We start from the raw sequence: 27,856 nt of genomic DNA on the forward strand, positions 1-27,856 counted from the left end.
GCCACTCAATATTGGTATTCGAGAATTAAATCGTTGCCACAAGATGGTGATTTTTGGAAATACAGGCATACTCCAGGTTACGTACGTAATAGCTACCATCAAATAGTGGTTGTATCATGAATTGCCATTTCCCATACATTTTATTTCAATGGTGATTTAATAACTCCTGTGCTTTTTGTCAAAAATTTTGCAGGGGAGTATCGTTGCTATTAAAGGTTAAGAGAATGGAGAAACACACGACCCCGTTATATCTTGAGTAGGGTCTGACTTAACGATGATTTTGCTTGTAAATGCTAATAACAATTTTTTACAAAACCCATCCCTATTCTCAAAATTAAGCCTTTTGCCATTTTACAAGAGATGGCACCACTAAATGTTGCTAGGAAAGTTAAGTGGCTCGCTAGATTTAAAAATTAAAGAGACTGCATTAATGTCGGATGGGGTATTGTCTGTGTCTTCTTCAATTCTGCATTTGAAACCCCACAAGGAAGAATTAGCAGTTAGCTATCCATCAATTTCTAAATTTGGTCTCCTCCCCACTATATTATTCAAAAATAATTAATTAATGATAAAACCTGGACATACAACACAACACTTAAAGTGTCGTATTGTTGGGGTTAATGCTACAGAAACGAAAATTTGGGGTATTTTTAGTTGGATAGAAAAAATTGGATGTCCTAAAACAGTGTTTTGGTTTGTGGGCCAAAGGATCTTGAAGTGACAGAAATACGGAATTAAAAGACCCTTGCTATGCAATTTCTGTAAATATTAAGTGACTTTCCTTCCCACCCTGTAAAGTTAACACCTCTGCTACAGAATATAAAATGTACCCTAAGAATGTACTGTACATATATCGAGCACATTGTGTAACATGCCTAACTAACCATTTGAGGTAGGTCGATAAAATCTTTCGGCAGTCGATTCCCGTGAAATTCCGCGCAATTCCCTTCCCATTTGGTTTCGAAGTCGTATTCAATATGGCCGCCATCTTGAATGCAACTCCGAAACTCATTAATCTGTTTTCCTCCTTGGCGTAATTGCTCCTGTCAGGGGTGTTAAGTTTTAAATGATTGGTTTTATAGCAGCTTTAATAGCCTAAAATGCTAAAAAAAAAACATTGCCAAAATAGCTGCATTCGCCGTTATTTTTAGTAGTGTGTCAAAATTACTGATACAACAAACCGATTTCCACCTTGTTCTTTAGTAAAGGTGGTCTCCTTAGAGTTTATATATATATAAACATATACACACATTTTGTAATTTTACTATGTGTACGTAAGATAGAATCCTGTCCTGTGCAATTCTAGCTTAAACGTAGTAATAAAATCACAAAATATAAAGGTAGAGCTGCCTATTTATGTAGGTACAATTTATATTTTAAGAATTGGTAAGGCAATTGTTAACCAATTGCCAAATCAGTATCGAGTTTTATTTATAATACCAAATACACTTGCTACACATTTTTCTCATATAAATTGGTATATTAAAATTCTCTTGTCTAGCATACCGATACGGTTAAAAGAAAAATTTTAGGTGTTTCATTTTATGTATCAGCAATTAATAACTGATATAATTACTAAATTTGGCAAGAGGCTGCCATCTCTTGTTAAATACAATTAACTTGTACACAGTTTGAGATGAAAATATTTTAACGTATTTGTATGGGGGATCAAGTATATATTTTTCTGTAAGTCGAAATATGCTTCACAAGTCAATTTAGCTACACATCCGAGTTTATTTAGACCGATAAACAATAGTACACAATTGTTAAATTTTGTTTCTTTTATTAGAATACCGTAGTCTTTTGAGACTTAACTAGTAACAAAGTTCCGTAAAGAGAGAGAGAGAAAAAGACAGTTACAAATATGGCACGTGTCGGGAATCTTTTGTTACGGTTAATATTATGCCGTTAAAGTAAAACGGGTTACGTCGGACGAGCGACAAATGTAAAACTTATTACAACTCAATGCGTATTTTGTACAGTAACGAAATTCTAAAAGGCACAAGTATTATTGTTAAAAACCATCGACGTACGCGCGTGGACGGTCGTTAACCGATTGTACGAATGTAAAGTGGTAATTTCCGCACTCTTACGTCTAAACTACGTAATAAATATGCGTAGGATAACAAATTTGTTAGTAATAACTTATAAAATAATAATAATAAAAACGTCTAGATTGCTCGACTCCGGTCGAAAAGTAAAAATATAAATAGAGATTTTAAAAAATTACATACGAAACGTATCGATACGTCACTTTACTCACGAATTTTCTAAAAGTCTACGAATAAGCTGCACAGCGATTTTCTTTGGCATTTGCTTATGAATATTAACATGTTACGTTGTGTAATGCACGTTTTTTCTCTCTCGTTATTATACATGGTAATTGCACAGTCCACGTCACATAAGGCACCAATATAAATGCAGAGACGACCACGTCATGCGGTGCTGGAACCGCTGATGAAATTAAACACTTCTAATGACGTTCTCCTGAATGTTCCCAAATCTTCTAAAAGTATCTAAAAATAATAATAATTTATTTTAGTACTAGAAAGTACATGATTAGTGCCATTAAAAGTCAATTTTAATGGCACGATTGCAGTTTTAAGTTACGTAATGCATCGTACGTACCTACTAAAGCAGAACGCTATGTTATTAATTACAAACAAAACAGTGATGTAAATGGTAAGGTTTGCTATTTGGGAAGTGACTTTTTGTATATTAAAGATATTCTATTCCACCAGAGATAATAGGAAATGTGATTTAGTTAGTGTTGTTATGTATTAAGTGTAACAAAATTGGTAGCCATATTGGAAACGAGGGGTGCATTAAAACATTATACCTACTTTTGCACCCCACTGTATTACATAATGTTATTATGGGAAAAAAAAACATACAGGGAGAAAATAATAAGAAAAAACATGTTTACGTTCTGATACAAATTAAATCACAAATAAGGAATACAAACTAATAAAGATACAAATGTTTGGTATTCATTTATTATTTCTTCTCAGATTTTCAACTGTATACCTACTTTTGCACCCCCCTTGCATATTAGAATACTAATCCTAATTCTCATAACATGATCGGTCGATTTGAACTAATAACAAATGCTGCCAAAGAGAGTTCGTTGAGGAATACGTTGATTAGATTTTGAATTTGTAGTGCATGCATCTGAAAGGAGAGATGGTTGGTGAAGATGATCCATGAGAGATGATCATGCCATGTGGCAGACCTGGAATAGAGCTATGTCTAGCTTAGTCGGCCGACAATGTAAGGTCAATGTGGAAGTGAGAAATTCAAGTTTGGATCCGTCCTGCTGACTGAGTTCTACAATAGATGGCTAGCAGTAACACTTTTTTCAACTGTTTGTCGGTCATTGTAAGATGTCTTCTTGATGGACAAGTATGGGAGATAAGAACTATTGAAACTTTTCATTGTGTTACTGGCATACCTAACGATTGCCAATTGTGAAACTTGTATTTTTTAACTTTACTACTGGATCCCAATGTTTCTTATATATGATACACATCTTATGTGAAACAGCGTTCATATATAATTTTTAAAAGGCATTTTTCTAGATTGCTTAATTTCTTGCTTTTAAATAAAAGTTTTACTAACCCTCTTTCAAACTTTTGTCAACCCTGTCAGGAAGCCAGAAGCCTCATTTTAAAGTAAGTCCACTGCACTGGTGTATAATTTTTGACAATGCATCGATAAGCCAGTGTTGCATCAAAGGTGTGTAAATGAAAAGTGACATTGATCTGCAGTATGTTACATTATTTCAAAAATGTTAATTTTTTTAATGTAACACGACTACAAAGTTTATGGCGTTGGTTGAGAACCGCTGGTCTATCATAATAGCAAATTTGAAAATATTAATTCTCACCTGACTATTTAAATAATTTGATAAATCAGAAACCATTTCTTGATAATTAACTTTTAATACTGAATGGTATTCGTGTTGATCCGACACAATTAGTTTACCATTCAACTCTAAAGCTTCTTGACAAACATCGATAAACAACCTGAAAATAATTTATTATTATAAAACTTTAACTTTTTTTTTATATATATTCATTAAAATTTACTTACTTATATACATTTTTCAGCATTAAAACTTTATCTACAGGATACCTCCTAATCTTATTTTCATCTAAAAATACCTTGGCGTAAGCCAATGGACCCGCATTTACCTATGTGCAAAACCATCTTTAGAAACGGAATATTTTCATAAATAAAATTTAAAAGAAACTGAAATTTACTTGTACACTGATGCTACCCTGTAGTTTTAATTGTAATTTCTTTAAATCGGTCGGTTTGGAGCAAATGACTTCTTGTAGTTCCTTCACGCGACTTTGCATTTCGTCAATGGCCACTTCTATCGGGCTCAGAACTTTGATAGATTTGGAAAATACCGGGATTCTTCTTTTTACGTATGGAAAGGAATATAATGCTGTTAAAAAAATATAAATAAATATGCTTAAAAGGCTAATTCCAATTAAAACAGTATTATTTAATAATACTGTTGATTTTAAGAGATTATTCTCTTCTTTTTTTCATTAATGTCAAAGATGTTTCTGTGATTCTTACAAAGCAATGACCAAGAGGTTACATAATACTGCATCAACCTGCGGCTTTGGGGATCTCATTAGAAACTTATTGGATATGAACTGAGTAATATGAATCGGGCCATCATGTCCAGTTTTTAAAACCTGTCACTGGTTAGATCTGCAGCTGGCATACAGCCTTAATGTGCCAGACTTCACATTTATGAAACTAAACCAAATCTTATGAAAAAATATGATAACGGCAAAATTTTAATGTAAATACTCTATAATCAATATGTTATCATATTACACATCATTGTCATTTAACAATTTAATTTATGTATCTTCATGTAAGATATTTATCACTATGGATGACTTCTGTACATTTAATTCAAAATATATTTTAATAAAACATGAATATAACATTACTACCTTTCAGTATTGTCTGACGTTTCATTTGTTCTTCTGGACTTCCCCTCGGTTTATTTAAATCTTGCGTGAAAGGCGTTTCAAACATAAAACACCTTATGTTATTGTTTCTTTCAAATTCACAAATGCGATTTTTCAATTCGTCTTCATCAAAATATGGCACTACGTGCGTCACTTGAATGTAAGCATATTTTGCATCTAAATCCCTAGGATTTACCTGTTATCAAGTAAACTAATCTTACTAAAGTAACAATTATATAAATAAATAAGAAAATAGTAGTATTACCTGAATAGAATCCATAATCATCTTTACGATATCCTTCCCAAATTTTTCGGAAAAAAGACAATTTAATCTCTCGGACATCTCCACTAAGGAAGTCACTTTTGGTTCTTTATAAATATATTCTTTACCGGATTCTTCGCCAAAATACGCCTTTTAAAATTACATAAATATCAATTTCAATAAATTTAGGTATAAAAATTATGTAATAATTTTAGATGAAATCTTATGCAATTCTTACTGGAGTTGGATCTTTAGCCAATTAGTGATGAGAAAAAGAGAGAGAAACTCCCGTTCCTACATTTGTCATCACAGGTAAGGAGCTGTAATGACAATTATAGGAACAGAAATGGGATAACAATGTATTTCAGATATATATTGGAAGATAAATGTTTCAATTTGTGTCCATAAATAAGCAGGACAAGAGAGAATTTGTCAAGAAAAAGTAAAGAAAAATGGAGATACAAGATCTCATTTTCTGCCGGACACCATAAGAGACCTGCAAAACTGCCTCTAGTCCCATGTCGGCATTTCCTCTCCAAGTAAAACAGAACCAGACAATACTGCAACTCAAATAACTATTCATTTAACTATTGCTTTACCTGACCAAAGAAGGCTACTCTATAATATCTTCCTAACAGCCGTTTCCCAGTTTTATTAACTTCGACAACTTTAGAGTATGCACTACATAACTTCTTGTAAGATGACGCCAATGCCTGAAAATAAATAAAGTTTCTCTTAGCTTTAAATATTAATTTAAGAAATTGTTTTTATATATAAAATCGTAAAAATTTTACTTCGTAATTCCTACGCCTCTCGTAAATTGGATTTATCAATTTATAAATTTCTGGTATGATTTCGTATCTTTCCGCCTGGTCGAGCAGTGAGACGCACTGTTCTAGTGTCTCGAGAAACGAATCCTAAACAAAAAAAATTTGTGTTTTAATATATTTTTAAAATCTTATAGCAAATCAAAACTAATAAATTTTTATAAAACTGATTACTTCGGTGTACTGTATTTCTTGATTACCGCAGTCTTCTTTCATATTGGATTCGTCCATCTCAACATTTGGAGATATATGCTTAAATGCTTGACATCCACTCGAAAATAATCCTTAAAATAATTGTTTCATATTTAATTTGTGATTGCCGAAACATCCAATTTGGATTTGTACAATGTTAAAATCCTTAAGCTTACATTGAAGAAGCCAGATATTAATCTCTGCGAAACAAAGAAGCTCCAGAAATGTTAATCAGCCCTTAATATCTGACTTCTTTAACATAAATTTGTTGATTTTAATCTTATTAATTCTGCAAAATTAAAATTAATAATATTTTTGAAGTGGTTAATGTGTTCTCTGCTAGCTTGTCTTTATTTTTAAAGACATTTCTAATTGTTTTATAATTTTAATTCTTACAAAAACTATAAATTAAAATTTACTGTATTACTTTTTCTGCATTTTTCCCAAAGACAAACAAAGCAGCTTGAAAGTCCTTGAATTTATTGTAACCATAGTTTTTCCCTGCTAAAGCATCATTACCTTACAGCATTTTATGTAATCATTACATTAATATGAATTTTTTCAGTTTTGACATTACGACAGGCCATCAACTTTATGACGTAACTAGTTCTTGGAAGACTTATTGTATTTCTCATAGACTTACTGTTTTAAATTGAAGTTGCATTCTTGAAAATATAGTTTAAACTATATAATATCACAAGAGGATGGCTGAGAAAAAATATAGCACTTAAATAATTTTATATAATAGCATTAAAACAATGAACTTAGTCTTCACACCCAAAATCCAGCATAAAATGTACTATAAAAACGTACAGTTCATTTTAAATGGTGACTTAAGACCACCAAAAATGTCCGTTCATTTGTATAGTTTATTTTATGCTGGACTTTGGATGTGCTGTCTAAGTTCATAGCCATAAAACACTTATAATATAAATAAAAACAATTTTGTTCTTTAAAACTTCAGCAGTTTTTCCTTCTTGAATATTAGAATAAAAAATATTTCACTTAAAAACAATAATTAATAAAATTTTTATCAGTCAAAACTAAAAACATGTCATGTTTGTTTAATAATAAACTAGACACAGATCAAAAACGTATTCTTTCTAAGAAATTATCACTTTTGCTAATGTTACGAAAAAAGTAGTTTTTAATTGTAAATAAGAATACATTTTTGCTTGATCCATACAAGTTTAAATGTGTAAAGAACATATCTGTATTTAACACATCTGAAGACACTCGAGTAGTTCAAAGTAAAAATGCTTGATTATTTATAATAAAAGTACCATATTTCCTTGATTCTAAGATGTACTTTTTACCCATTTCTTATTGTCCAAACTAGACATACATTTTAAATTGATGGCATCTTACATTTGTGGTCCAACAACAATCAACAGTCACTGTGAATAAATAAGGTTGTATCAATTTGGATTTTTGGCAATAACGTTTAACGTTCACGTCATATCACTTAAATAAGCAAGGTTGAAAATTAGCTTTTAAACATCTTTTAATGTTTTAAGAAGCATTCAAGATGGCATTATGATGCTGGATTAAAATGAATAACTATCGTACATGCAGAAAAGCATGTAAATAGAGCTACCAAGCATCACCTATGTTGTGGCATTTGTGTTATTTTTCAAATTTGACATTACTTAACAAAATTTAATAAAATTGATTATTTAAAAACTTTCCACTAAAAAAGAAATCTTGAAATTAAATTTCAAACATGCGGTACAGTATACTCTCACTAGTCTGGCCATTCCTTGAATGGAAGGATTCCAAATTAGTGTGTGTGTATAGGCCTAAAGGCATTGAATGACGTGACCAGTCATTATTTGGCATAGATTTTTTTGGAGCAGATGGGTGAATAATGTGGTGCGTCAAAATGAAACCTAAGTATAGAAGAACAGGCAGGATGTACGACATGACTAACATTTTCATGACTATGGAAGCACACAGGCGATCATACTGGAAGATATGCCAGAAAATTGTATTTATTTTTAAAATGTTGGCAGAAGTGACTTCACTTTTTCAAAAACAACATTCAACTGATAATACAGTTGATTGAAATATGACTTTTTTCACTAGCAATTAGATGGTTTGCTCAAAAACAATAAAATATATTCATTATTGATATGTTATTAACATATTGTCAAGAATATATTACTGTTTTAAGTAGTTTTTTTATATTTATTGATAATGCACTTCATTCTAATTTGAATAATCTTTTAGAAATATCTGAATGTAAGATTTTTTTCTAAAAGTGGAAGTTCCAAATCAATTAATGAATATAACACTTTAAATGTAATATGGTAGAGAGTCGTTTATTCGAACACCGGTTATCCGAACGCTTTTCAGTCGGACTGTGTCGTGCCGAATTGAACGTTTTTGATACTAGATTTACTTCTAAAATATAATTTTTATGTTTTTATATTCTTCAATATATTTATCTTGTTTGTACAAAATAAAGAAATAATTTTTAACGATACAATAGCCTCGATTATTATTATAAAAATTTTCGTTAGGCTTAAAATCGACGAAAATTCAACACGAAGCGACACGCAACGGAGAAAAATTTCAACGTCAGACAGGTTAATATATTTTTTCGTACATAATCAGTTATCCGAACAACCCCAGTCCCCAGTTGATTCGGATAACAACTCTCTACTGTATTTACATGGAAAGTCAGTAATTAGGTTATAAACTGGCACTTATCTTCGTATTTCAGAATAAATACAAATGCCTAATACTATGAAAATTACAAAATAATTTACCTTTCTGCCTCAAGTATTCGGCTTGTAATGCTGCTATGTGGATGTAGCAATGTGCAGCCTGTAATATAAATTAATTTATTATATTCATTTTACAAATATTACTTTTCATAATTAGAATACATCTACAAAATTTAATTTAATGATTATTATACATGTAAATAATGCAAATAAATGTAATGCCTACCATGCTTTATAATACTAATCTGTTCTGAAGACTATCGAGTAGTGTAAATAGTGTAATTTGCACTTCAAAATTTGAAATGATCATCATTTTGGCTTATCTATCCAAAATAATTGTATTTGTATTGCAGATTGGTTTATTAATCACTTATGCACACCCATGTTAATCGACTATTTATCAAACATTAATTTAAACTAGAGACTATCATAAAACAATTTTATTGCATGCCGAACCAATCATAAAGTGAGAATCCACCATATATTTGATATATTTTCTGATCATTTATTATATTATCTGTACATTTTAAGTACATTTATTTCAAATATTAAATATTGTAATGTTTGTTTTGATACAGCAACACGACACTCGGGCGATATGCTGAGGGGATGCCTTCCAGGATGACTTTTCTATGGAAAACTGGCCCTTATTTAGGAGTTACCATAAAAATTTCACTTATTTTTGACTGTCTACTGTAATAAATCATTGATAAACTGTTCATATGAATATTGCACCATAAAATCATTTGATCAATATTGTACTGTGTGTCGTAAGACTGGCAGTGCTTGTGGTATTTCGGCAGTTGCCGGAGAATTAGTTACATTTGAACACAGACGAAAAAAGTGAGGAAGAGGTTGTCACTTTTTCTGCCATGTCGGCATTGTGTACTATAGCTGCTTCTTCCCTTACGGCAGAACACATTTCTTCTGCAAAGAGCTCTTCAGTTTTCACACATGCATTGAAATTGGATAATGACAAATCATGACTTAAATTATTATTGTTTTCCTCCTTTTATCATCAGTTACATGTTCATTTGCAGCTTTAGTAAATCTCCCATGCTTAAAACTATTTTCAGTCATGTAATTTTGTTCCAGCTTTGTTTAAAAATATGAAGAGCATCCAGAAATCTGATCTTTTATAACAAATCTCCTGAATTCATTTTCAAGATTTTGGTTTTGGAGAAGTCAATTATGCATTTGACAGTGATAATACTCTTTCATAGTTTAGATTACACCCCAATCACAAGGTTAGATGAATGATGTACTAGGACAAATATGAGACTTATGTGAATTAAAGTTCTTGTCACTTGATACAATCTCCAGCCACGCTTACACACGACCATCAAACACTCTTTTAGAAATCTTGCATCTGCAGAAATCTTGTGCTTGTTCATTTTTGAACAAGTAGATGTGTTCGGGCATAGCACAGAAATAGAGGTCAGTTTCATCAGCATTATAAACGTTGCAAGATGGAAATTCAGAAGAGAGTTTAGGCCATTTTTCTGAAGAGAAATCTGCATCTTTTTCTTCTCCAAGTGTCACTTGTAAACAATGTTTTCATATTTTTCCTGCAAGAAAACTATCCAAGTTACTGTAAAATTTTCTTTTCCCTTTTTTTTTTAAAGCAAATTCTTTGGCTTTCTGTCGAACAAATAGACCATTAGTCAACACATCTCTCTCTTGTACTTCCATAAACCATAACTTAAAAACTGTTTTACCTCCTAATATTTTTCAAAACAATGCCTTTCAATTATTCTCATTACGTTGTGCTGCTTTTTCAAAATTGTTCTACGTTCTTCAGAAGCAAACACAATGAATGCTGCGAGATTTTCAATTAGTCTACAGCCTTTCTTTTAATCATTTTTGGAAGGTTTTCTTAACGTTCTAAAATCTTCAATTTGTCCTTCAAAGACATTTCATTACGTCTTCTGTTGTGCACTTTATCCGTGACATTGAATAATAAAGATTGAAATGGATACAGTACAGTAAATAGATCTTGAGAATTGTCGAAATCAACTTACCTTTCGTAAAATACAGTATGTGCCAAAATATACAGTACTGAAATGAAAAGAGCAATATTTCCTTGTTGTCACTGTGTGAGTTTCAGTACTATACATTTTGGAGCATACTGTACAATGGTGTAAAGCTAGAGCTTCTTTTATCCCATTCTAAGCATGTGTATATATGTACATGAATTATCTGCTGGATGTATAGCATGTTGATTTTGATAACATCCAAACTTCCACTGATCTACAGTTCCAGATTTTTCCCACATCTTGTTTGTTTGTATAAGCAACTGCACTCTTTGGAGAGGAGGATGACTGAAGCAGACAACAGGGCATAAGTGTGGAAGACTGCATACAAATGTCTGAAATTGCTGGTATCACCAATATGTAGTTTATTATGATAAATTGTTTAATGTGATCATAAACTGATAACATTAAGCAATGAATTTTGTATAAAAAATGCATGAATGTCTTTGGAGTTTGAAAAATGATTACAAGAAGACACTGATAACAATAAACACGATTTTAATAAGCAGTATCCACTGTAAATCATTTTTAAATAAAGGTAACTATTTCTAGGATAAAATTAAAAGACAAATAGATGAAGATAGTCTCTTCAATTGGAAACATTTAGAAAGATATGGATTCGCATTCTAACTGGGACTAAACATATTTCTTTTTTCAAGTATAATTTATACAGCAAAATAAATATTATAGCTGTCATTTGTTTATTAATGAGATCAATTTCTCAGTTATCAATCACTCGAATATGGAAGAACCTATGTTATACCAGTATGCCAAACTATGTTTATACCAGTTGCAAGTGTAAATTTTCCATTATGACTACGAAATCCTCTATCTTTGTTAGCCTTTCTGTGAAATATTATATTGTTAAAACCATTTTAAGGAATAAAACTTCAATTTATGATACCAAGTTTACAGAAAATAAAATGAGTTATTTAACAATAGAAATTAATTAAGTCACAAAAGTGGAAATCTAAAGTATATAATATTCTTTTAGACTTAAAATAACATATTATATGAAAATCAATCTTATTTCTTATAATTATGCTATAATAAAATTTAAAAAAAAAACTTAATATACTTCGGAGTAATCGGCATTTTTGATGTGATTTCGAGCCATGCTTTCCAGCCACGTTTTCCGAAGAGCGGGAGTGGCCGAATAACTATTGGCCAACTGATGCTGCAAATCGATAAACATTTCCGGATCATTTTCGTGTTCTTTCATTTGTACGGTAGCCATTAATACCGTGCGTATACGTTTGGTTAAATCTTTAACTTGAGACGGGAAAGCTTATACATAAAAGAAATTTATTCTAAATTACACATTAATTATAAATTTCTGTAAAATAAGAATAAAATTTTTTACCAGAATGTTGCATTGCTTTATCACTATTACTGTAATTATTAATTATAGATAAACTTTCTTGGAACTGCGAACTGTTCAGTCCTACGACGTCTCCAAGAAGTTGAGATACAGCAACAATCAGCTAAAATATAAATATAAAAATTATTCAAAATATGTCCAATGACAAGTTAACAGACATAGAATATTCTAAATAATTTTTTTAGGAATTTTCATGATTAAAAAATAAAGTTTTAAATATTCTATTCTCTTTAAACTGTGTAAATGAAAAATATTTGAATTTTAAATGCTTCAAGTTACATTTCAATTGTACTTGTACGATTCAAAGAACTGTGAGTACGTTCTGGAAAAGATATTACAAACTACAAACAAGTATATTGTGACTCATCGTAAGTTCCCGACTGTTCAGAGAAAATGTGACTGGTGTTCACTTTAGTGTTTACGATGATTCATCACACAAAGATGAATTATCTTGACAAATCATCATTCCATAAAAAAAAATAAGCCAAAAATCTGATATCTGTGTTTCATTAACATCTTATACTCCTTAAGTTAGAGCTTTAACAGTTTTATAGTAGAAACTAATAATCTTCAGAATGATATTAAACTTGGATTTGATATATTGGGATCATTCAGAAGTTTTGTATGTGTGAATAATGTTTATAGACAAAAAGATGATGGTACGAAAAGACATATTTCCCTCTAAATCTTATGACAACAATGTCGTGTGTATTTCATTAAAAAAATTTTAAATATAACTTATAATTTAATACAATGTTAAACTGTGTTTGTTATGTTATGTATAATTAAATTATATTTTAAATATGTTAATAAAACATAATTAATAATTAATGTTTAATTATGTTAAACATTTAATGACTAAAACAAAAAATTAATTTTGATTTTTAAAAATATTCTAAATTCATAAGAGAAAGAACTGAGCTAAGTGAATAAATTATTTAAAAATCGAAAACAATAATCTTTAAACAACGTTTAATTTATGCCAATTTAATACAGTAGATCCCAGCTTTCATGACTTAATTGGTTCCTGAAAGACTGTCATTAAATAAATTGTAACAGATTCACCATCATAAAACAAGATTCTATTCTTAAAAATACAGATTTAACAATGCAGTGGGTACTTGGTTAACAAACAAATCAGATAACGAACACTTTCACGAAAGATTTTTATGTTCAGACAACGAACACCTCACAGAACAAACCCAAGAAGCAACATAAAATAATGCATACCAATTGGTCTTCCATTGTCTTCAGGCAACAATTAAAAACTTTTCGGAGCATCAGTATATATTGGGAGACGTCAACATTAATGCTCAACCCGATATATACTAATCAGATAGTATTCCTCCAAACTTTGAAACTCTTGTAATTCCCCTTTTATTTTTCTGACAGAAACAATTCTTTTATAGTATTCGCGAGACTGTTGGGTGGGCACTCATTAAGTTTTGCGTCGGTTTTTATTTTTGAAAGGTAGAGTATAATAGCAAAGGTAGAGAGTGGGCAGATAATGTCTGATGTTGCTGGGCGGTATGGCTTGAATGGGTCTACAGTAGGCTGCAGTTCAATCTGATCTAAGAAAGATAGTGTAATCAAGAAGACTCAAGCAGCTTAAGGAGTAACAAAAAATCACATCTGAGAAATAAAGAACATTGAAGAGCTCATAATGGAACCTGAAACAGATCTGATGACAGAAGAACGCCAAGAAACTCAGCGAGATATGTTTTCTTCTGAAAAAGAGGATTAATAACAATATCTGCTATTAAAGATCTTTTGAAGAAATGGAAGGATGTCAGAATGACGGTCTTAGAATGACATCCAAACCAGGTTGAGGTTAATAGACTTAGAGATCTCTAAAATTACAATGCTATTAATTACTTCGGAAAAATCCTGAAGAAGAGAGAAAAGCAATCGACATTAGACAGATTCTTTAACCCTCACAAATGGAAAAAATATGACTAATAAAAATGCAAGAGTATGTATATACGTATTTTTATTATTACATATAAATAAACATAGTAAGAAAGTATATATTTTTTTATTTTTTGGGGTCTCCAGAACGAATTAATCAAATTCCTATAAAAACCTATGGTAAATCGATAATCGGTTAACGAACAATTTGGATAGTGAACAAAGTTTTGGAACAGATTATGTTCGTTAACTGATCACCCACTGTATATTATATTATATAGCTATAGACAATCTCTTGAATATGACATTTTATACAGTAATAACAGAAAATGTATGTCATTTGTAAAAACAGGGCTGTACAGTGGCCATAAAGTAGGAATCTACCATATTAAAATTAAACAGTTTTAAAATTGCTTACTTGTAAGTGTACCCTTGTTAGACTTCTACGTCCAGTGAATTCAAAATTACTCCTCATTAATAAATACAAGAGTGCGCAAGCTTCATTTCGCACAGTTGATAATTTAGAATTACAACATCTTAACAGCTAAAAATCAATTTTAAATAAATCTTAAATCAATTTAAAATCTTATAACGTTTGATATTTTATACATAATAAATATAAATTTAAACTTACTTCAAAACATAGTTTACCACATAATAAATCACCACCTTTAAATAAGGCCATTGGAAACTGGAAAAATAAATAGATAAAATAACGGTTAAAGATTATAATGTAAAATCATTTAAAATCTTAACATTTGTATTTTTTTTTTTTACCTTATTAATAAATGCACGCAAAGATGCAAACAAATGTTTCAGTAATATTTCAGACTGTCCGACTTGTAAAAACGACAAATATATTTCAAAAATTTTCTGCATGATAATATTATCTCCATCGTTCTGAAGCAAATTTTCCTTAAAATGAAAACAATATAAGCCCAAAACGTCAAGAGCTATAAGTCCGACTTCTGTTGCCATGTTTGCCTCTAAGAGAGCTCGATACAAATTGTCTGATTCCGACGTCGGACCTAGAAATAAAAATTATTGCACTTTTACGTAAAAAATACACAATATTATTTCAAGTTGATTCGATACCTAACAAGGAATTCATGTCAGTTTATTAAGAATAAACTGCGATAAAATACTGCCATTCCAATCAATATATCGGTAAAATTTATTGTCGTCCGTCTAATATTAGTGCTTGCTTTTCCAAAATACATGCATGTGTAGCATTCGAAAGTAGGAAATATGGAGAAAACAAAGAGTAAACACGTCATAAAGTCTACAGATAAAATTATTGTTTGTTTAATTATCCACAGCAATAATTTTAACGTACTCAAATTAAAAGTATCATATAAGATAATCTCACTTGTCATAGTAAATAATTTCTATAACTAAAAAAAACTTCTCGAATATAAGGAAAATACTTGCACTTGTATGTTACTGAGCAACAGATGCATCTGCAGACTTACAGTAGATTCAAAAGCATAATCATTATTTAAAAATAATGACTGGTTATCTACACCAAAATGTCATCCAATTAAAAAATAAAATATCAGCATTAAATGATTTATATTTATAACATTATCACGTACATAGAACATAATTTAGAAACAATTACATTCCCAAATTACGTTTCTTCCTTTGCCTGAGATGATGTTTATAAAATGCCAAAAGCATTTGTGGTGATGTTACAATTAAAAGTTGTTTAATGCCAATAGACAGCGGTTATCTCATTCGTTAACTGTGCATTCATTGTTTAGTTTCTCTGAACAAAGTTTCCTATTTCAAATATTGTAGCATATTTCAGAATGGTGAATGGTAATACAGATCAACCACTGAATAACAATAACTCAACAGTACGTTCCAGATTACTAATTATATGCTTTCATTGTCAAAGCACTATAGGTAGTTATAAACTTAAATTATTTATATATTAAGGCAAGATTGATGTTTATGTTTGATACCACTAGCATTTATATATCTTTCATTTTAAAAGCCAAAGTTGAAAGTAACATGAACTAAAACATAGAGTAGAGATTGCCAATTAGACAATGTGTTCTATGCAGAAAGCCATCCATGTTCATTAATTAAACAAGTCTGGTAGTCGTGGGAATTTTAACAGTCTTCCATAATTGTATTTGGATTAAAGATGTCAGAAAATTAGTATAGAATTTGTACTAGACAGACAATGATAAATCTTAATGGTATATTGTAATTATAATATTTTATAGCCATTTGTTCTTAAATTTTGGTAGAGATTCCTTGTAAGAAGAATAAATATACATAAAGATAAATATTTACTTATGGAATGCGTTTCACTGAAAGTATTGTTGCCCTGTTGTGGTATCCAAACCGGAACGGTTCGTGCAGGAAGAGTCATGGCTTTACTTGTCGACTTTTTCATATTTTGGTTTCTACAAAATATTTTCAGATTTTTATTAAAAAAAAAAAAAAAATACAAATAAAGAAATTTACAAAATAATTTATTACCTGATATGTTTCTTTCCGACATATTTGAACTGATGTAAACAAATCCTAACGAAGAATAAATTCAAATACTTTAAAATGTTTATTTCTTTATTTATTTGTAAACTTTAAAATATGCTTACTCTAAAATATGAAAAAAATTAAGAACATCTGATTCACTGCAATGTTGCCACCATCCAATTATTAATTCTGTAAAAATTTAATTTATTTATAATTAGCCATATTTAATTTTGTGATCTTTTAACTTGATTTTTATTTAAAATGATAAATTATGATTAAAACCTACCTTCGTTTACATTTTTAATTATATAAAGAAAGCATACAAGCAAATGTTTAATTTCGGAAGAGTCGATTTTATCTAATCGCGACAGACCCACATTGCTTCCGAAAGGAAACGACTGCGATCTAAAGTAGAATTTTAAGAATGTTTACTTTGGTTTAAATGAAAATTATCTTTATCTTAATAGAAAGAAGGTAAACAAATTTATTTTGTAGTCACCTCACGTGTCCTCCAAGACCACTATACTGTACTTTAAATCTGTCAAGTTTTTCTTTCGAAGCAACTCCGTAATCTTGGCCTCTATCCGAAACTGTCGATGGAGTGGACGATGCACTATCTAGCGAACCATGCGATCCGTTTATACTTGGCTTATTAGTTAAACCTTAAAGAAAAAAAGCATTAAATTACCAAACTGTAAATGACTTTCAATGATAAATACAATTTAAAGCAATGCCAAATAAATGATATACTTAGGACTCTGCTCTAACGTTTGCATCACTTCATAATGTTCTCATATCTGTGCTTACATTTTTAATAATCTTTTAAAAAATATCAGTTGTACAAAAGTTTATATATTTTTAATTAAATAGTTATAAATATTTTAAAAATCAAATAAAAAAAAAATTGAAAACAGGCAAATGATGCTTAAATTAATTGTCTTGCAAATGTTGCAACATTCCATGAAGAGTTGAGGATTAAACTTTCACATCTTTCAGAGACAAATATTTGACCTCAATTTTTATAGCATCCTCATTCAAATGCACTCTTTCATTTTTCTGTAAGAAGTTTGCTCTGCTCAGACATTGCATGTTAGTGAGTGAGTGAGTCAGTGCAGCCTTGTAGCCTTATTATATTACAAGTGAAAGTTTGAATCCTATTACCACATATAAGTTTAAACATGACCTGTATGTTTATATCTAAATTAATAGCTCTGGAAGCAAAGATTGGATGGAGTCCAGATAGCATAACCAGTAATGCATCTGCACGGCATACAGGAGCTGCCAGTTTGAATCTGGCTCTGGCTGATTTTTTTCTTCCAGAAATTCTAAATTAAAATTATTACAGGATAGTGGAGTAATGCTAACCTCTAGACAAATAACTATATACCTAATTATTAACTTAGCCTTATTATAGTACAATAATTTGGCAGATTGTCTAGTTTTAATTATTTTATAGTAATTATTAATTAATTGCTATAAAATTTTGTCTAAATATAAATGGTAATATTACCATTATACAAATATTAATAATTGGAGATTAATCTTTTGAATTTAATTAAATAATTTAAAGAATTGAAAGAAAAGATTTACCCGGCACAAGACTTAAACCTGAAACTCATGTACGAGGGCATTTTTTCCCAAGCTCCAATGGTCCGTGAAACAAAGACAAGTGTAAATAATAAAATGAATTTATTACCAAAAGTTAGGTACAAACATGGTTACTTTTCGACATAATCACCGTAAAGATTGAAGAATTTGTCATATCTGTGGATGAGCTTTTCCATCCCATTGTCATAGAATGTTGCTGCCAGTGAATTGAGATGACCTTAACAACATTGTTTTGAAGATCATCGTTAGTCTCAAACCTCTGCCCTCCTAGCCATGTTTTCAGTTCAGGAAAGAGGTGGAAGTCACTCCGCACTAATCGGGGCTATATGCTGGGTATTTAAAAAGTTCCAAGCTAGGTGGAAGTCTTCACACACCTTTAATGTGTGAAGACTTCCACCTCTTCCCTGAACTGAAAATATAAATTCGAGTAAGACTAGGAGGGCAGAGGTTCGAGACTAACGATGAATCTTCAAAACAACGTTATTAAGTCCATCTCAATTCACTGGCAGCAACATTGTATGACAATGGGATGGAAAAACTCGTCCACAGATATGACAAATGCCTCAATCTTCATGGTGATTATATTGAAAAGTAACAATGTTTGTACCTAACTTTTGGTAATAAATTCATTTTATTATTTACACTTGTCTTTTTTTTTTATGGACCATCGGAACTTGAAAATAAGAACAGCCTATGTATATGGAATGGGAATGTTACCAATTATGCTACCAGACTTTCAACCTTATCTTTGCTCCCAGACACATCAACCTTATAATGGCAAATTGCAGAAATTTATTCACGTTAAACTCCATAAGTATTTCAAAAACTTTTATTTTATTTAGAATAATTGTAAACAAACATAAAGTTTGGATTAACATGCATCGTCAGGAAATTTTTGAATATAGTTTCAGATATAAGAATAATTCACAACTCTAGTTTCCCAAAAGTAAATATTAGTCCGAAAATATGCCCGAACATGTTCACTTGTAAATATTTACTCTAAATAAATTGATTAATGATTAACCTTTAATTTACCTTGTCCGGAAATAAATGTAAAGTAAGTCGAATCTCTGTTAGTCCTTCCGCTGATCGTAGGCAGAATTAAAGGTTCGGCAATCAGAGTGTTACTTTTGGAAACTGGTGTAGAAACGTACGACGAAGTACTCGGAACAACTTCAGAAAACAATTCGTCGACTCCATTCAATTTGTGCATGGAAGGAGACGCAATCTCACCGGTATCAAGTAATTTCGTATTATCCATTATTATCGGAATAAGTGGAAGATAAAGAGAGGCAACGCGAGCTTGTTGTGACTAAAGAAAAATCATATATTTCAATTGACGAAAGCATTTAAATAATTAAAAAAGCTATCAAGCTACAATTTAATCCACATATAAATAAAAACTAAATTCAGATTAAATCACAAAAACAGATATAAAAGTATTATCTTCAGTCAAACTGATAAATAATAAATTATGGAGTCTAGTTTAAACCTAGATCAAATTTTAAGCTTGACATCTTAACTTTATGAGCCATCCAAATGGCTTCATGATGTTAAGGGCTAATCAGTTAATTACTGACAAAAAAAGAATTATATACCATATATATTTAAAAATAAATTTTTAATATATTATTTTGAAAATATTGTCAGTGGTTTATTGATTGATTCCCATACAAAATTCAGTGTACATGTATTTCCTGCTTTATGAAGCTCACTTTATGCCACTTCACTTTTACCTACAGACCTACGACCCTATATTAGTACTTGTTTTTGCTGACTGAAAGAAATCCAAAAAGGATTTTTGCTTTTATAAAGCAAAAAGCAAAAATAGTGTTTAACATTTGTTTAGAGGACCCTTCAAACTTTGTGATAACATCAACTAATGTAAAATTAATTCAATTAAAAATAAATGATGGGAGGTGTTTCTCAGGAAAACCAGAAAAGTCTTTTTTCTGGTCCTCTTGAGAAGTATCTCAGCCCTCCCATCAGACTTCTGTATTTTCAGGCATGAAATGTACACGAAAAAATTTTTTAAAGGTCATAGCACTCTAGGTCATTTACAGAGACAAGAGTTTAAAGTCATAATGACTTGCAGACAGCACATATCATTACATCATGCATAGATGACAAACAGTTATGACTACCATATGCAGCAATCACAAAAGATCTCATGACATCATATAAAATGATGTCATGCTTTCAAATGTGTGACAATAAAGAAAAACTGTATGCAATTGCATGCTTAAGGCAGCAATCTACCGCAACAGTTTTTTGAGAGCCTGTAATAAGTGGAAACATTTTTCACACAGTTACTACGAGCTACATACAGCATGAAGAACAGCTAAGTAAGTCAAATCAACTTGGTCAAAAATGCTAGCAAAAAAAATTGCCTTTACTACATGTAATTGTGAGTTCAGATCTTACAGAAATAACAGCTGTGAATTAATATATCACCAATAGTGCACTTGCAGATAACACTGAAAAATGAGAATGTTACCGAACTGTTAACTAGTTAACACTTTTAAAATCAACTACATGCACAAATGATGTGCTGAATGAAGTAAAACAGAAAAAAAAAACATATTTTGATTCTGAAAGACTATTCAATTAGTCATTACAAAACCATTATTGTTGTAAAAACCCTTCTTAACTTGATTCAGCTGTGTAATATACAATAAAGTGTTCCAGCTTCAGAACAATACATAGGAAGAAATTTGTAATTTTTACTTAGCAAGAAAATAAACATTACATGCTTTTTAAACATTATACAATTAAATACTATGGTCTGTGTATGCAGTAAAAACCAATAAATGTACTAAAAGTAATTATAATTTATATTAAAATAATACAAAATATGCAGATTACCCTTCCTTGGTATCGATCGTCAAAAGAATGTTTGGCTAATAAATTGCAAAGAACCAAAATGGCAATTTTTCTTATGTGAGGATCCATCATGGACGCTTTGATTTCTTGCAGAAGAATCCCGATTAAAAAGTGATGTTGACAAAATTGTTCTGAAAGCCAATATTCCTGCTCGTAATCTGAGTTAACGAGAAAATGTTTGCATTATAAAAATATACATAGAAATCATAAAAACTGCACAATTAAAAAAAGAAAGAATAAGAGCAAAATTTATTAATATTCCAAATAAAAACGTATGCAATTTAGTAAAAATTTTGAATATATAATTAAGGAAACAAAAATAACTTTATTTATTAAGAAAATAAATTGTTAATAACTATTTGACATCATAAAAGTTATCTATGTGTATATAAATGGCTTATAAACACTCGGTTTTATTTACCATATTTTCCATCTTACAAGACGTCACCCATAAATTAATAAAAATTACTTGGATTTGTTTATTTGTATGCGGAAACACAACACACGGACGATGTGCCAAGAAGGTAATGCATCCCGGGAGGACTTTCTATGGAACTGGCCTCTGTTTAGGTGTTACTAATGTGAAGAAAACCTGGAAAACTCCACATGACTAGCCCATCGGTGAGTCATAAACCATGACCAACTACCAGTGTCTGGTGGTTTTAGCCACTTGACTACTGGTGAGCATAAAAATTATTTAGGAAAGAGTAGCACGACATTTCCGAGAAACTAAGAAATATAATTCTAATGTGGAGTCCGCAAAAAGACATCTTTTATCAAATATCTAGTGTTTCTGTATCAAAATCGAAACGTTTAAGTTTTATTATAAGTCATTATCCGCAACATCTTGAACATATCTCAATGTTACTGTACACTTATTAGATACAGGATAAATATTTGAGATAGATTATTGGAAAAAAATGCATCTTACAGGATGGAAAATATGATAAAACTTTAAAAAATAATATCAAAGTATGATAACTAAAATATATTGTATAAAAACACACGCACGCACACCACACACACATTGTTGTAGTTTTTTAAACATGCAAATAAAAAGGCAGTCCATCCAAGCAGGTGTTAAAATTTCCCTTAAAATTCATGCAAATCAATGTTCAATCAAAGTATACTTTTCAAAAATTGCAATTTTTTTTTAGTATAGAAACTGCTCCAAAGCCCCATAAGAGAATACGAAAAATTAATTATTATTATTAGAAACCAATATACATGCAAATGTAATGCAAGCCCTTTGACATACGGAGTAAAATGACTGCAATACTTTACACGGGCAGTCACTTACCAGCCATATCATCATTGGAATCTATACCAAGAAAAAATTTTATAAATATTTTAAATCGTCAAATATTTTGTTAAAAAAAATAAAAAGTAGATAAATAATAAAACCAGAATTTTAATGATAAAAATTTAATTAAATAAACGAAAATTTTAATAATTAGCAAACAAAAAAGTAGAACATTTTTTATTGTCCGAGAAACTAAAACTATAATTATTAATAAATCAAAGACATTTAAGTACAATAAGTTATACTTAAAAATTAGATAAAATATATTTTGTGGTAGATAAATATTTCTTTTTTTTTTCTTGGTTTAATATAAACGATTATTGTTAGTTATAAAATATTGGGTAATAGGTTCAGTGTGATTCTGTAAACAAAGTGAATGGATCATATATATAAACAGATTGATTGACTAGTTAAAATGCGAGGTGTCGGCATAAGTGATCAGCCGCAATTCCGTATATTATAGGAAGATCCAAATAGCACGACTGGTCGGCACGGGTGAGGGATATGGAATGATGCCCTGGCACACCATTTCTTATGACGAATTATGAGTTTGCAATAAATGTGTCTATCGAAGAGCAATGGAGATCTTTGGGTCCATATATTCGATGATGAAATACTTCAATCTGGAGACATATATGGACCTAAAGACAATCTCCATTTGTAGATTGAAAGCGTTAGTCCAAAAGTTTTATTTTAAATTAAATCTTGCTGAAATTCAAAGGCTCTTTGATAGATGTGTTTATTGCTGTATTATTCCAGTACCCAATTGGTGTTGTAACTCAATATTAGAGTTTAAATTGGATTCCAACCTATCCTATATTAACCTTGCTTAGTGGCCATTTCACTGACTGTAATCTTACATTAATAATCAGTAATTTATACTTAAACTGTACTGGATTTTTATGAAACTCTCTGATGGCTTTTAAATTTATATGTATATTTATATGCATATCAACAATAATATTGAAACAGATGTAATAAATTTTCTGAAAGTATACTTACTGATAACATGAAATCATCAGACAGAACTCAACTTATCAACCAATCAATCAATATGATTATGGTATGGTATCGATAAAAATATACCACACCAACAACCATAAAACATAAAGCAGTCATGTTTTTCAGAGACAGATTATAACAGACTATGTAATATGTAATAAATAATTTTTCTTTTTAAAATTACTTTTGTTAAAACTAGTAGTAAATGTTTAAAGATACAATACTATAAACAACTCATTTTTTATATAAAATACTCTTTAAATGATGCGAATCCATATTAAAAATATACAGAATTACTAAGTAAGAATAATTTTAATTCAAATTCTTTATATATTAGAATTATTAACAGATGATAACTTTGTTTGTCTGAGAGGCTAAACAAAAATTAATGATTTCCTAATCTAATTTTCATTTTTCTATCTGTAGCAAAGTAAAATATTTGATAATTTCAGAGATTTGTCTTTTATACAATTATTAATAAATATTTATATGAAAGATAAGTCTTTAAATAAAAAAAAAGTAACATAACAAAATACAAATGCAAAAAATTATTTCAAACAATCTTAATTCGAATTAAATCTACTACAACTGCCATATGAGATTGAATTAAATAACGGCTATAATAATTATAAATTACAAATGAATTTGACTCTAGAGGGAGGAGTTAGGTACCATCTCATATTAAATTTAATAATTATAATTTAATTAAATAATTTTAGATTAAACTGGAAGAAAAGAATTGGCCCGGAGCAGGACTCAAACCTGCAACTGCCACCTACTGCGTGGATGTACTGTACTTCCAGTTACACTACCAAGACTTCCAGTCTGATTCCTCTTCCAGTATATTTAACATTATGATATAAACTATATACAATACGCAAGTTTACCGGATAAGGACACCGAATGTGTCCTCACTTGGCACCGTAGTAACCAATTACGGTTATATTGTAATGTTAAATATACTGGAAGATCCGGAGATTGGACTGGATGTCCATGTAGCATAACTGGCAATGCATCTGTATGGTAAGCAGTAGTTGTGGGTTCGAGTCCTGCTCCGGGCCAATTCTATTCTTCCAGTTTAATCTGAAATTATTTAATTAAATTATAATTATTAAATTTAATATGAAATGGTGCCTAATGCCACCCTCTAGGGTCAAATTCATTTGTAAATTTATAATTATTATAGCCGTTATTTAGCCAAATTTCATACGGCAGTTGTAGTAGATTTATTATAATGTGTGGGGTTCAGTAAAGATGTTTATATTTTACTGGAAATAATTTTTATAAGTAATTATTCGAAATAATTAGAATATCACTAATTTAATACTGACTGTATTAATCAGGTATCCATTTCGGTTCCTGTTTCTTTGCTGTTTTCTAATAAGTATGAGTGTGGATCCAGGAAACACTTATAAACAATGATGCACTATTTCACCAAAAAACTCATTTATTAATATTCAAAATTCACACGAAAATCTTTGTTTGCAGCAAAAACAGTTTATTAAATTTAAAGATAATTTAATAAATGAGTTTTATTAGTAAAATAGTGCAACATTATTTATAAGTGTCTGCTGGATCTGTACTTATTAAGAAATGGCAAAAGAAAGAGGAACCGAAATGGATACCTGAATAATGCAGTCGATATTAAATTAGTGATAATCTTAATTCTGCCGAATTTGTCTTAGTCCTTTTGATTTCTGTTTTTACTGTATTAAATGATACTGTTAGAAAGTTATATTTAAAGAACTGTGAAGAAATGTGTGTATAAAAAATTCAGCTTAATTTAAAAAAATTAATATTACATTTAACTTAAAATTGAAGCTATAAATAAAATGTAAAACTCTTCGAATGTTTCATTCTATTAATATTAATAAACTTTTTTTATTCGTTATTTACATGTTAATATTTTTTAAGTAAATTTACTTATCTTTAATATATCAGTAGCAAATTTGTAAGAAACATTCTTAAGAACTTAAATAAAACAAAAAAATATTAGTTTAGAAATGTCAACAGAACAAAATATTTGAAGGGTTTTATATTCTATTTACAGAAATTATGTTAAATAGAGGCAATCCAGTCGGGCACAAGTTTAAAAATTTCTCTCTCAGTAAATATCAATCTTAAACATATGCAGTTTTCATAGAAATATTCAAAATGATGTGGGATTTTCTGTGGAATACAAACATTTAATGTAAATTTTATTCATAATTTATGCTGCTAGGCAGTATTATTTAACAACAGAGGACATTGCAATATCATAAAAATGACTTTAAAAAGCAGGATGCTAAAGGCAGAATTAAATTGCAGAGTTAAGGCCATTTCATTAAAGCTCTTGATACAGAACCTACTGCAATCTAGTGGTGTCTGCTAGAATATCCGATAAAGGTGCTGCTTTATACTTATAGTCAATCAATGGAAACATAAGAAAAAATGATGTAATTACATAATTATTTCAGTCACTAGTTTTTTGTTTAAGCATGATAAAAATTTATTTTCCAAAATATTGGAGTGGTCTTATATTTTTACCATACACCTTATTTGCTATAAATCTACAGTTACTTTAGAATTAAAAAAAAAAAAAAAAACAATTTTTATCTGTTTATCTTTGTAATTGTTTGTTGCCTACATGGAAACTTTGATCCAAAATGTCCCTTCTCCTTCTTGTCCAATCACAGTACAATTATTGGCAAAAAGGATTGTGGTACTTTCTATATCTAAAGCTTTACATTTCATTAATATGAGCACATTTGCATAAAATGTTTATACTTAAATAAATAAACATTTTATGCAACTTTAAAAACTCAAATATATATATATATAGGATTGAAATTCACAGAGATATGAGTTTTTAAAGTTGTATATGACTTGGATTACTTAGCATACATAAGTGATTTATTTATTTTTTTGTATTCTCTTGCATTAAAAACTACTAATATAACAACAAGACTTGTTAAAATGTTGCTTTTTGTGTATCAAATCATGTTTATAAAAGCTGTTCAATGCATGGCATCTGTAATTATGAATTTTCAGTGATTTGTCAATTATAATTTTGTGTATATTATTTAAAAGATTAAAATTTCTTGTAATCAATACAAATCATATAAATTAAAGCTTTTATTTAATTACAATATTAGATCAATAAATGTAAAAATACCTTTTATATTTTTTGTGTGACCTCTGATTATAGTCCTATGCAAAATAGGAAGATTCAAAGCAATAAAATGTTCGTGAGAACAAATTATTTCAAGAAATTCAAACTTATATTCATGTAGCACCTGTAAAAAGTTACCATGATCAATTACAGTTATTTTCAAGAATAAATAATTTAATATTGATAAATTAAAAATTTTCTTACCTGTATATCTTCCGAACAGTATTTCTCTAAGTAGAAATTAATTAATTTAAAAACAAATCCCCGATCCATGTAGGTAAAACTTCTCTAAAAATTAATGTCATTTGTGTATAAATAACATAAAAAAATAAAAACCTATCAATAGTAGTAATTAATTTTAAAAATTACCTTAATAAAATGAGCTAAACTTTGATTAGCATGTTTAGTTTCTAATGGAATTTCTTGATATTTCTGAAATATGTGCGATACCATGACTTGTAACAAACTCTGGATGCGATACTGATAATCTGCGGGAAATCGTTCATGACGATGCATCTAGTTTTTGGTTATAAAATTTTCTTTAATGTTCAAAATTTCTGTTTTAAAATAAAAATATAAACAATAAATTTATTTAAACTTAAACCTTTATTCTTCCTGATGCTAACAGATGTTGACCCATTGATTTTGTTAAAAGTTGAAAGAAGAACCAGGAATGTTTCAAAAAGCTATTAATGACTAAAAAGTCGGTGTTTGCGGGCCTCAGAGTAATTGCCAAATATTTTGCTAGTTTCTCGTGAACTGTCGTGCCTTTGTTATATTGAGTGAGGTTTTCTGCAACAAATACATACTACAAAAAAAATATATTATAAATATTTCTGAAGATTTAAAGTATTAAATTCGAAAATTAATTTTATGTATCTCTAATGTTAAATTATTTTTAAATAGTACAGTAGACCCCCCCCTATAACACGGTAGATACATTCCGTGCTATATGGGAGGTCTACTGTAATATGTTTTAATAATAACTATTTAATTAAGTCAGTGTCATTCAATTTAAGCTAAACTAATAAACAGATGAAGAGGAACAAATTTTTTAATAGTCAACAAGCAAAATTCATAGTGTTTCATA

The 27,856-nt window shown here is 29.8% G+C and overlaps 1 protein-coding gene across 3 annotated transcripts in view; it reads right to left on the reverse strand.

Annotated features, from left to right (window-relative positions):
* Nucleotides 1-1,710: 1,710 nt before the first annotated feature.
* Ziz (dedicator of cytokinesis protein Ziz) overlaps nt 1,711-27,856 on the reverse strand; it is a 90,750-nt gene continuing 64,604 nt past the window's right edge. For 2 of the 3 annotated variants that reach the window (XM_067265135.1, XM_067265133.1), the window contains 27 exons: nt 27,371-27,574; nt 27,136-27,282; nt 26,971-27,054; nt 26,770-26,890; nt 22,611-22,631; nt 21,293-21,468; nt 19,463-19,739; nt 17,319-17,481; nt 17,106-17,224; nt 16,942-17,008; nt 16,823-16,867; nt 16,634-16,746; nt 15,107-15,357; nt 14,964-15,020; nt 14,748-14,873; nt 12,404-12,524; nt 12,119-12,327; nt 9,050-9,107; nt 6,261-6,370; nt 6,054-6,176; nt 5,859-5,972; nt 5,263-5,409; nt 4,980-5,193; nt 4,263-4,453; nt 4,093-4,193; nt 3,887-4,025; nt 1,711-2,516 (listed from right to left, as the gene is read on the reverse strand). In XM_067265135.1, the coding sequence (XP_067121236.1) occupies nt 2,436-2,516; nt 3,887-4,025; nt 4,093-4,193; nt 4,263-4,453; nt 4,980-5,193; nt 5,263-5,409; nt 5,859-5,972; nt 6,054-6,176; nt 6,261-6,370; nt 9,050-9,107; nt 12,119-12,327; nt 12,404-12,524; nt 14,748-14,873; nt 14,964-15,020; nt 15,107-15,357; nt 16,634-16,746; nt 16,823-16,867; nt 16,942-17,008; nt 17,106-17,224; nt 17,319-17,481; nt 19,463-19,739; nt 21,293-21,468; nt 22,611-22,631; nt 26,770-26,890; nt 26,971-27,054; nt 27,136-27,282; nt 27,371-27,574 (3,579 nt within the window). In that variant the 3' untranslated portion in view covers nt 1,711-2,435. The remainder of the gene's footprint in view (nt 2,517-3,886; nt 4,026-4,092; nt 4,194-4,262; nt 4,454-4,979; nt 5,194-5,262; nt 5,410-5,858; nt 5,973-6,053; nt 6,177-6,260; nt 6,371-9,049; nt 9,108-12,118; nt 12,328-12,403; nt 12,525-14,747; nt 14,874-14,963; nt 15,021-15,106; nt 15,358-16,633; nt 16,747-16,822; nt 16,868-16,941; nt 17,009-17,105; nt 17,225-17,318; nt 17,482-19,462; nt 19,740-21,292; nt 21,469-22,610; nt 22,632-26,769; nt 26,891-26,970; nt 27,055-27,135; nt 27,283-27,370; nt 27,575-27,856) is intronic. The other variant, XM_067265134.1, reaches the window with a different exon arrangement.

The sequence above is a fragment of the Centruroides vittatus genome, unplaced genomic scaffold (genome assembly GCF_030686945.1).
Source record: "Centruroides vittatus isolate TY-2023 unplaced genomic scaffold, ASM3068694v2 contig_2104, whole genome shotgun sequence".
Lineage (NCBI taxonomy): Eukaryota > Metazoa > Arthropoda > Arachnida > Scorpiones > Buthidae > Centruroides > Centruroides vittatus.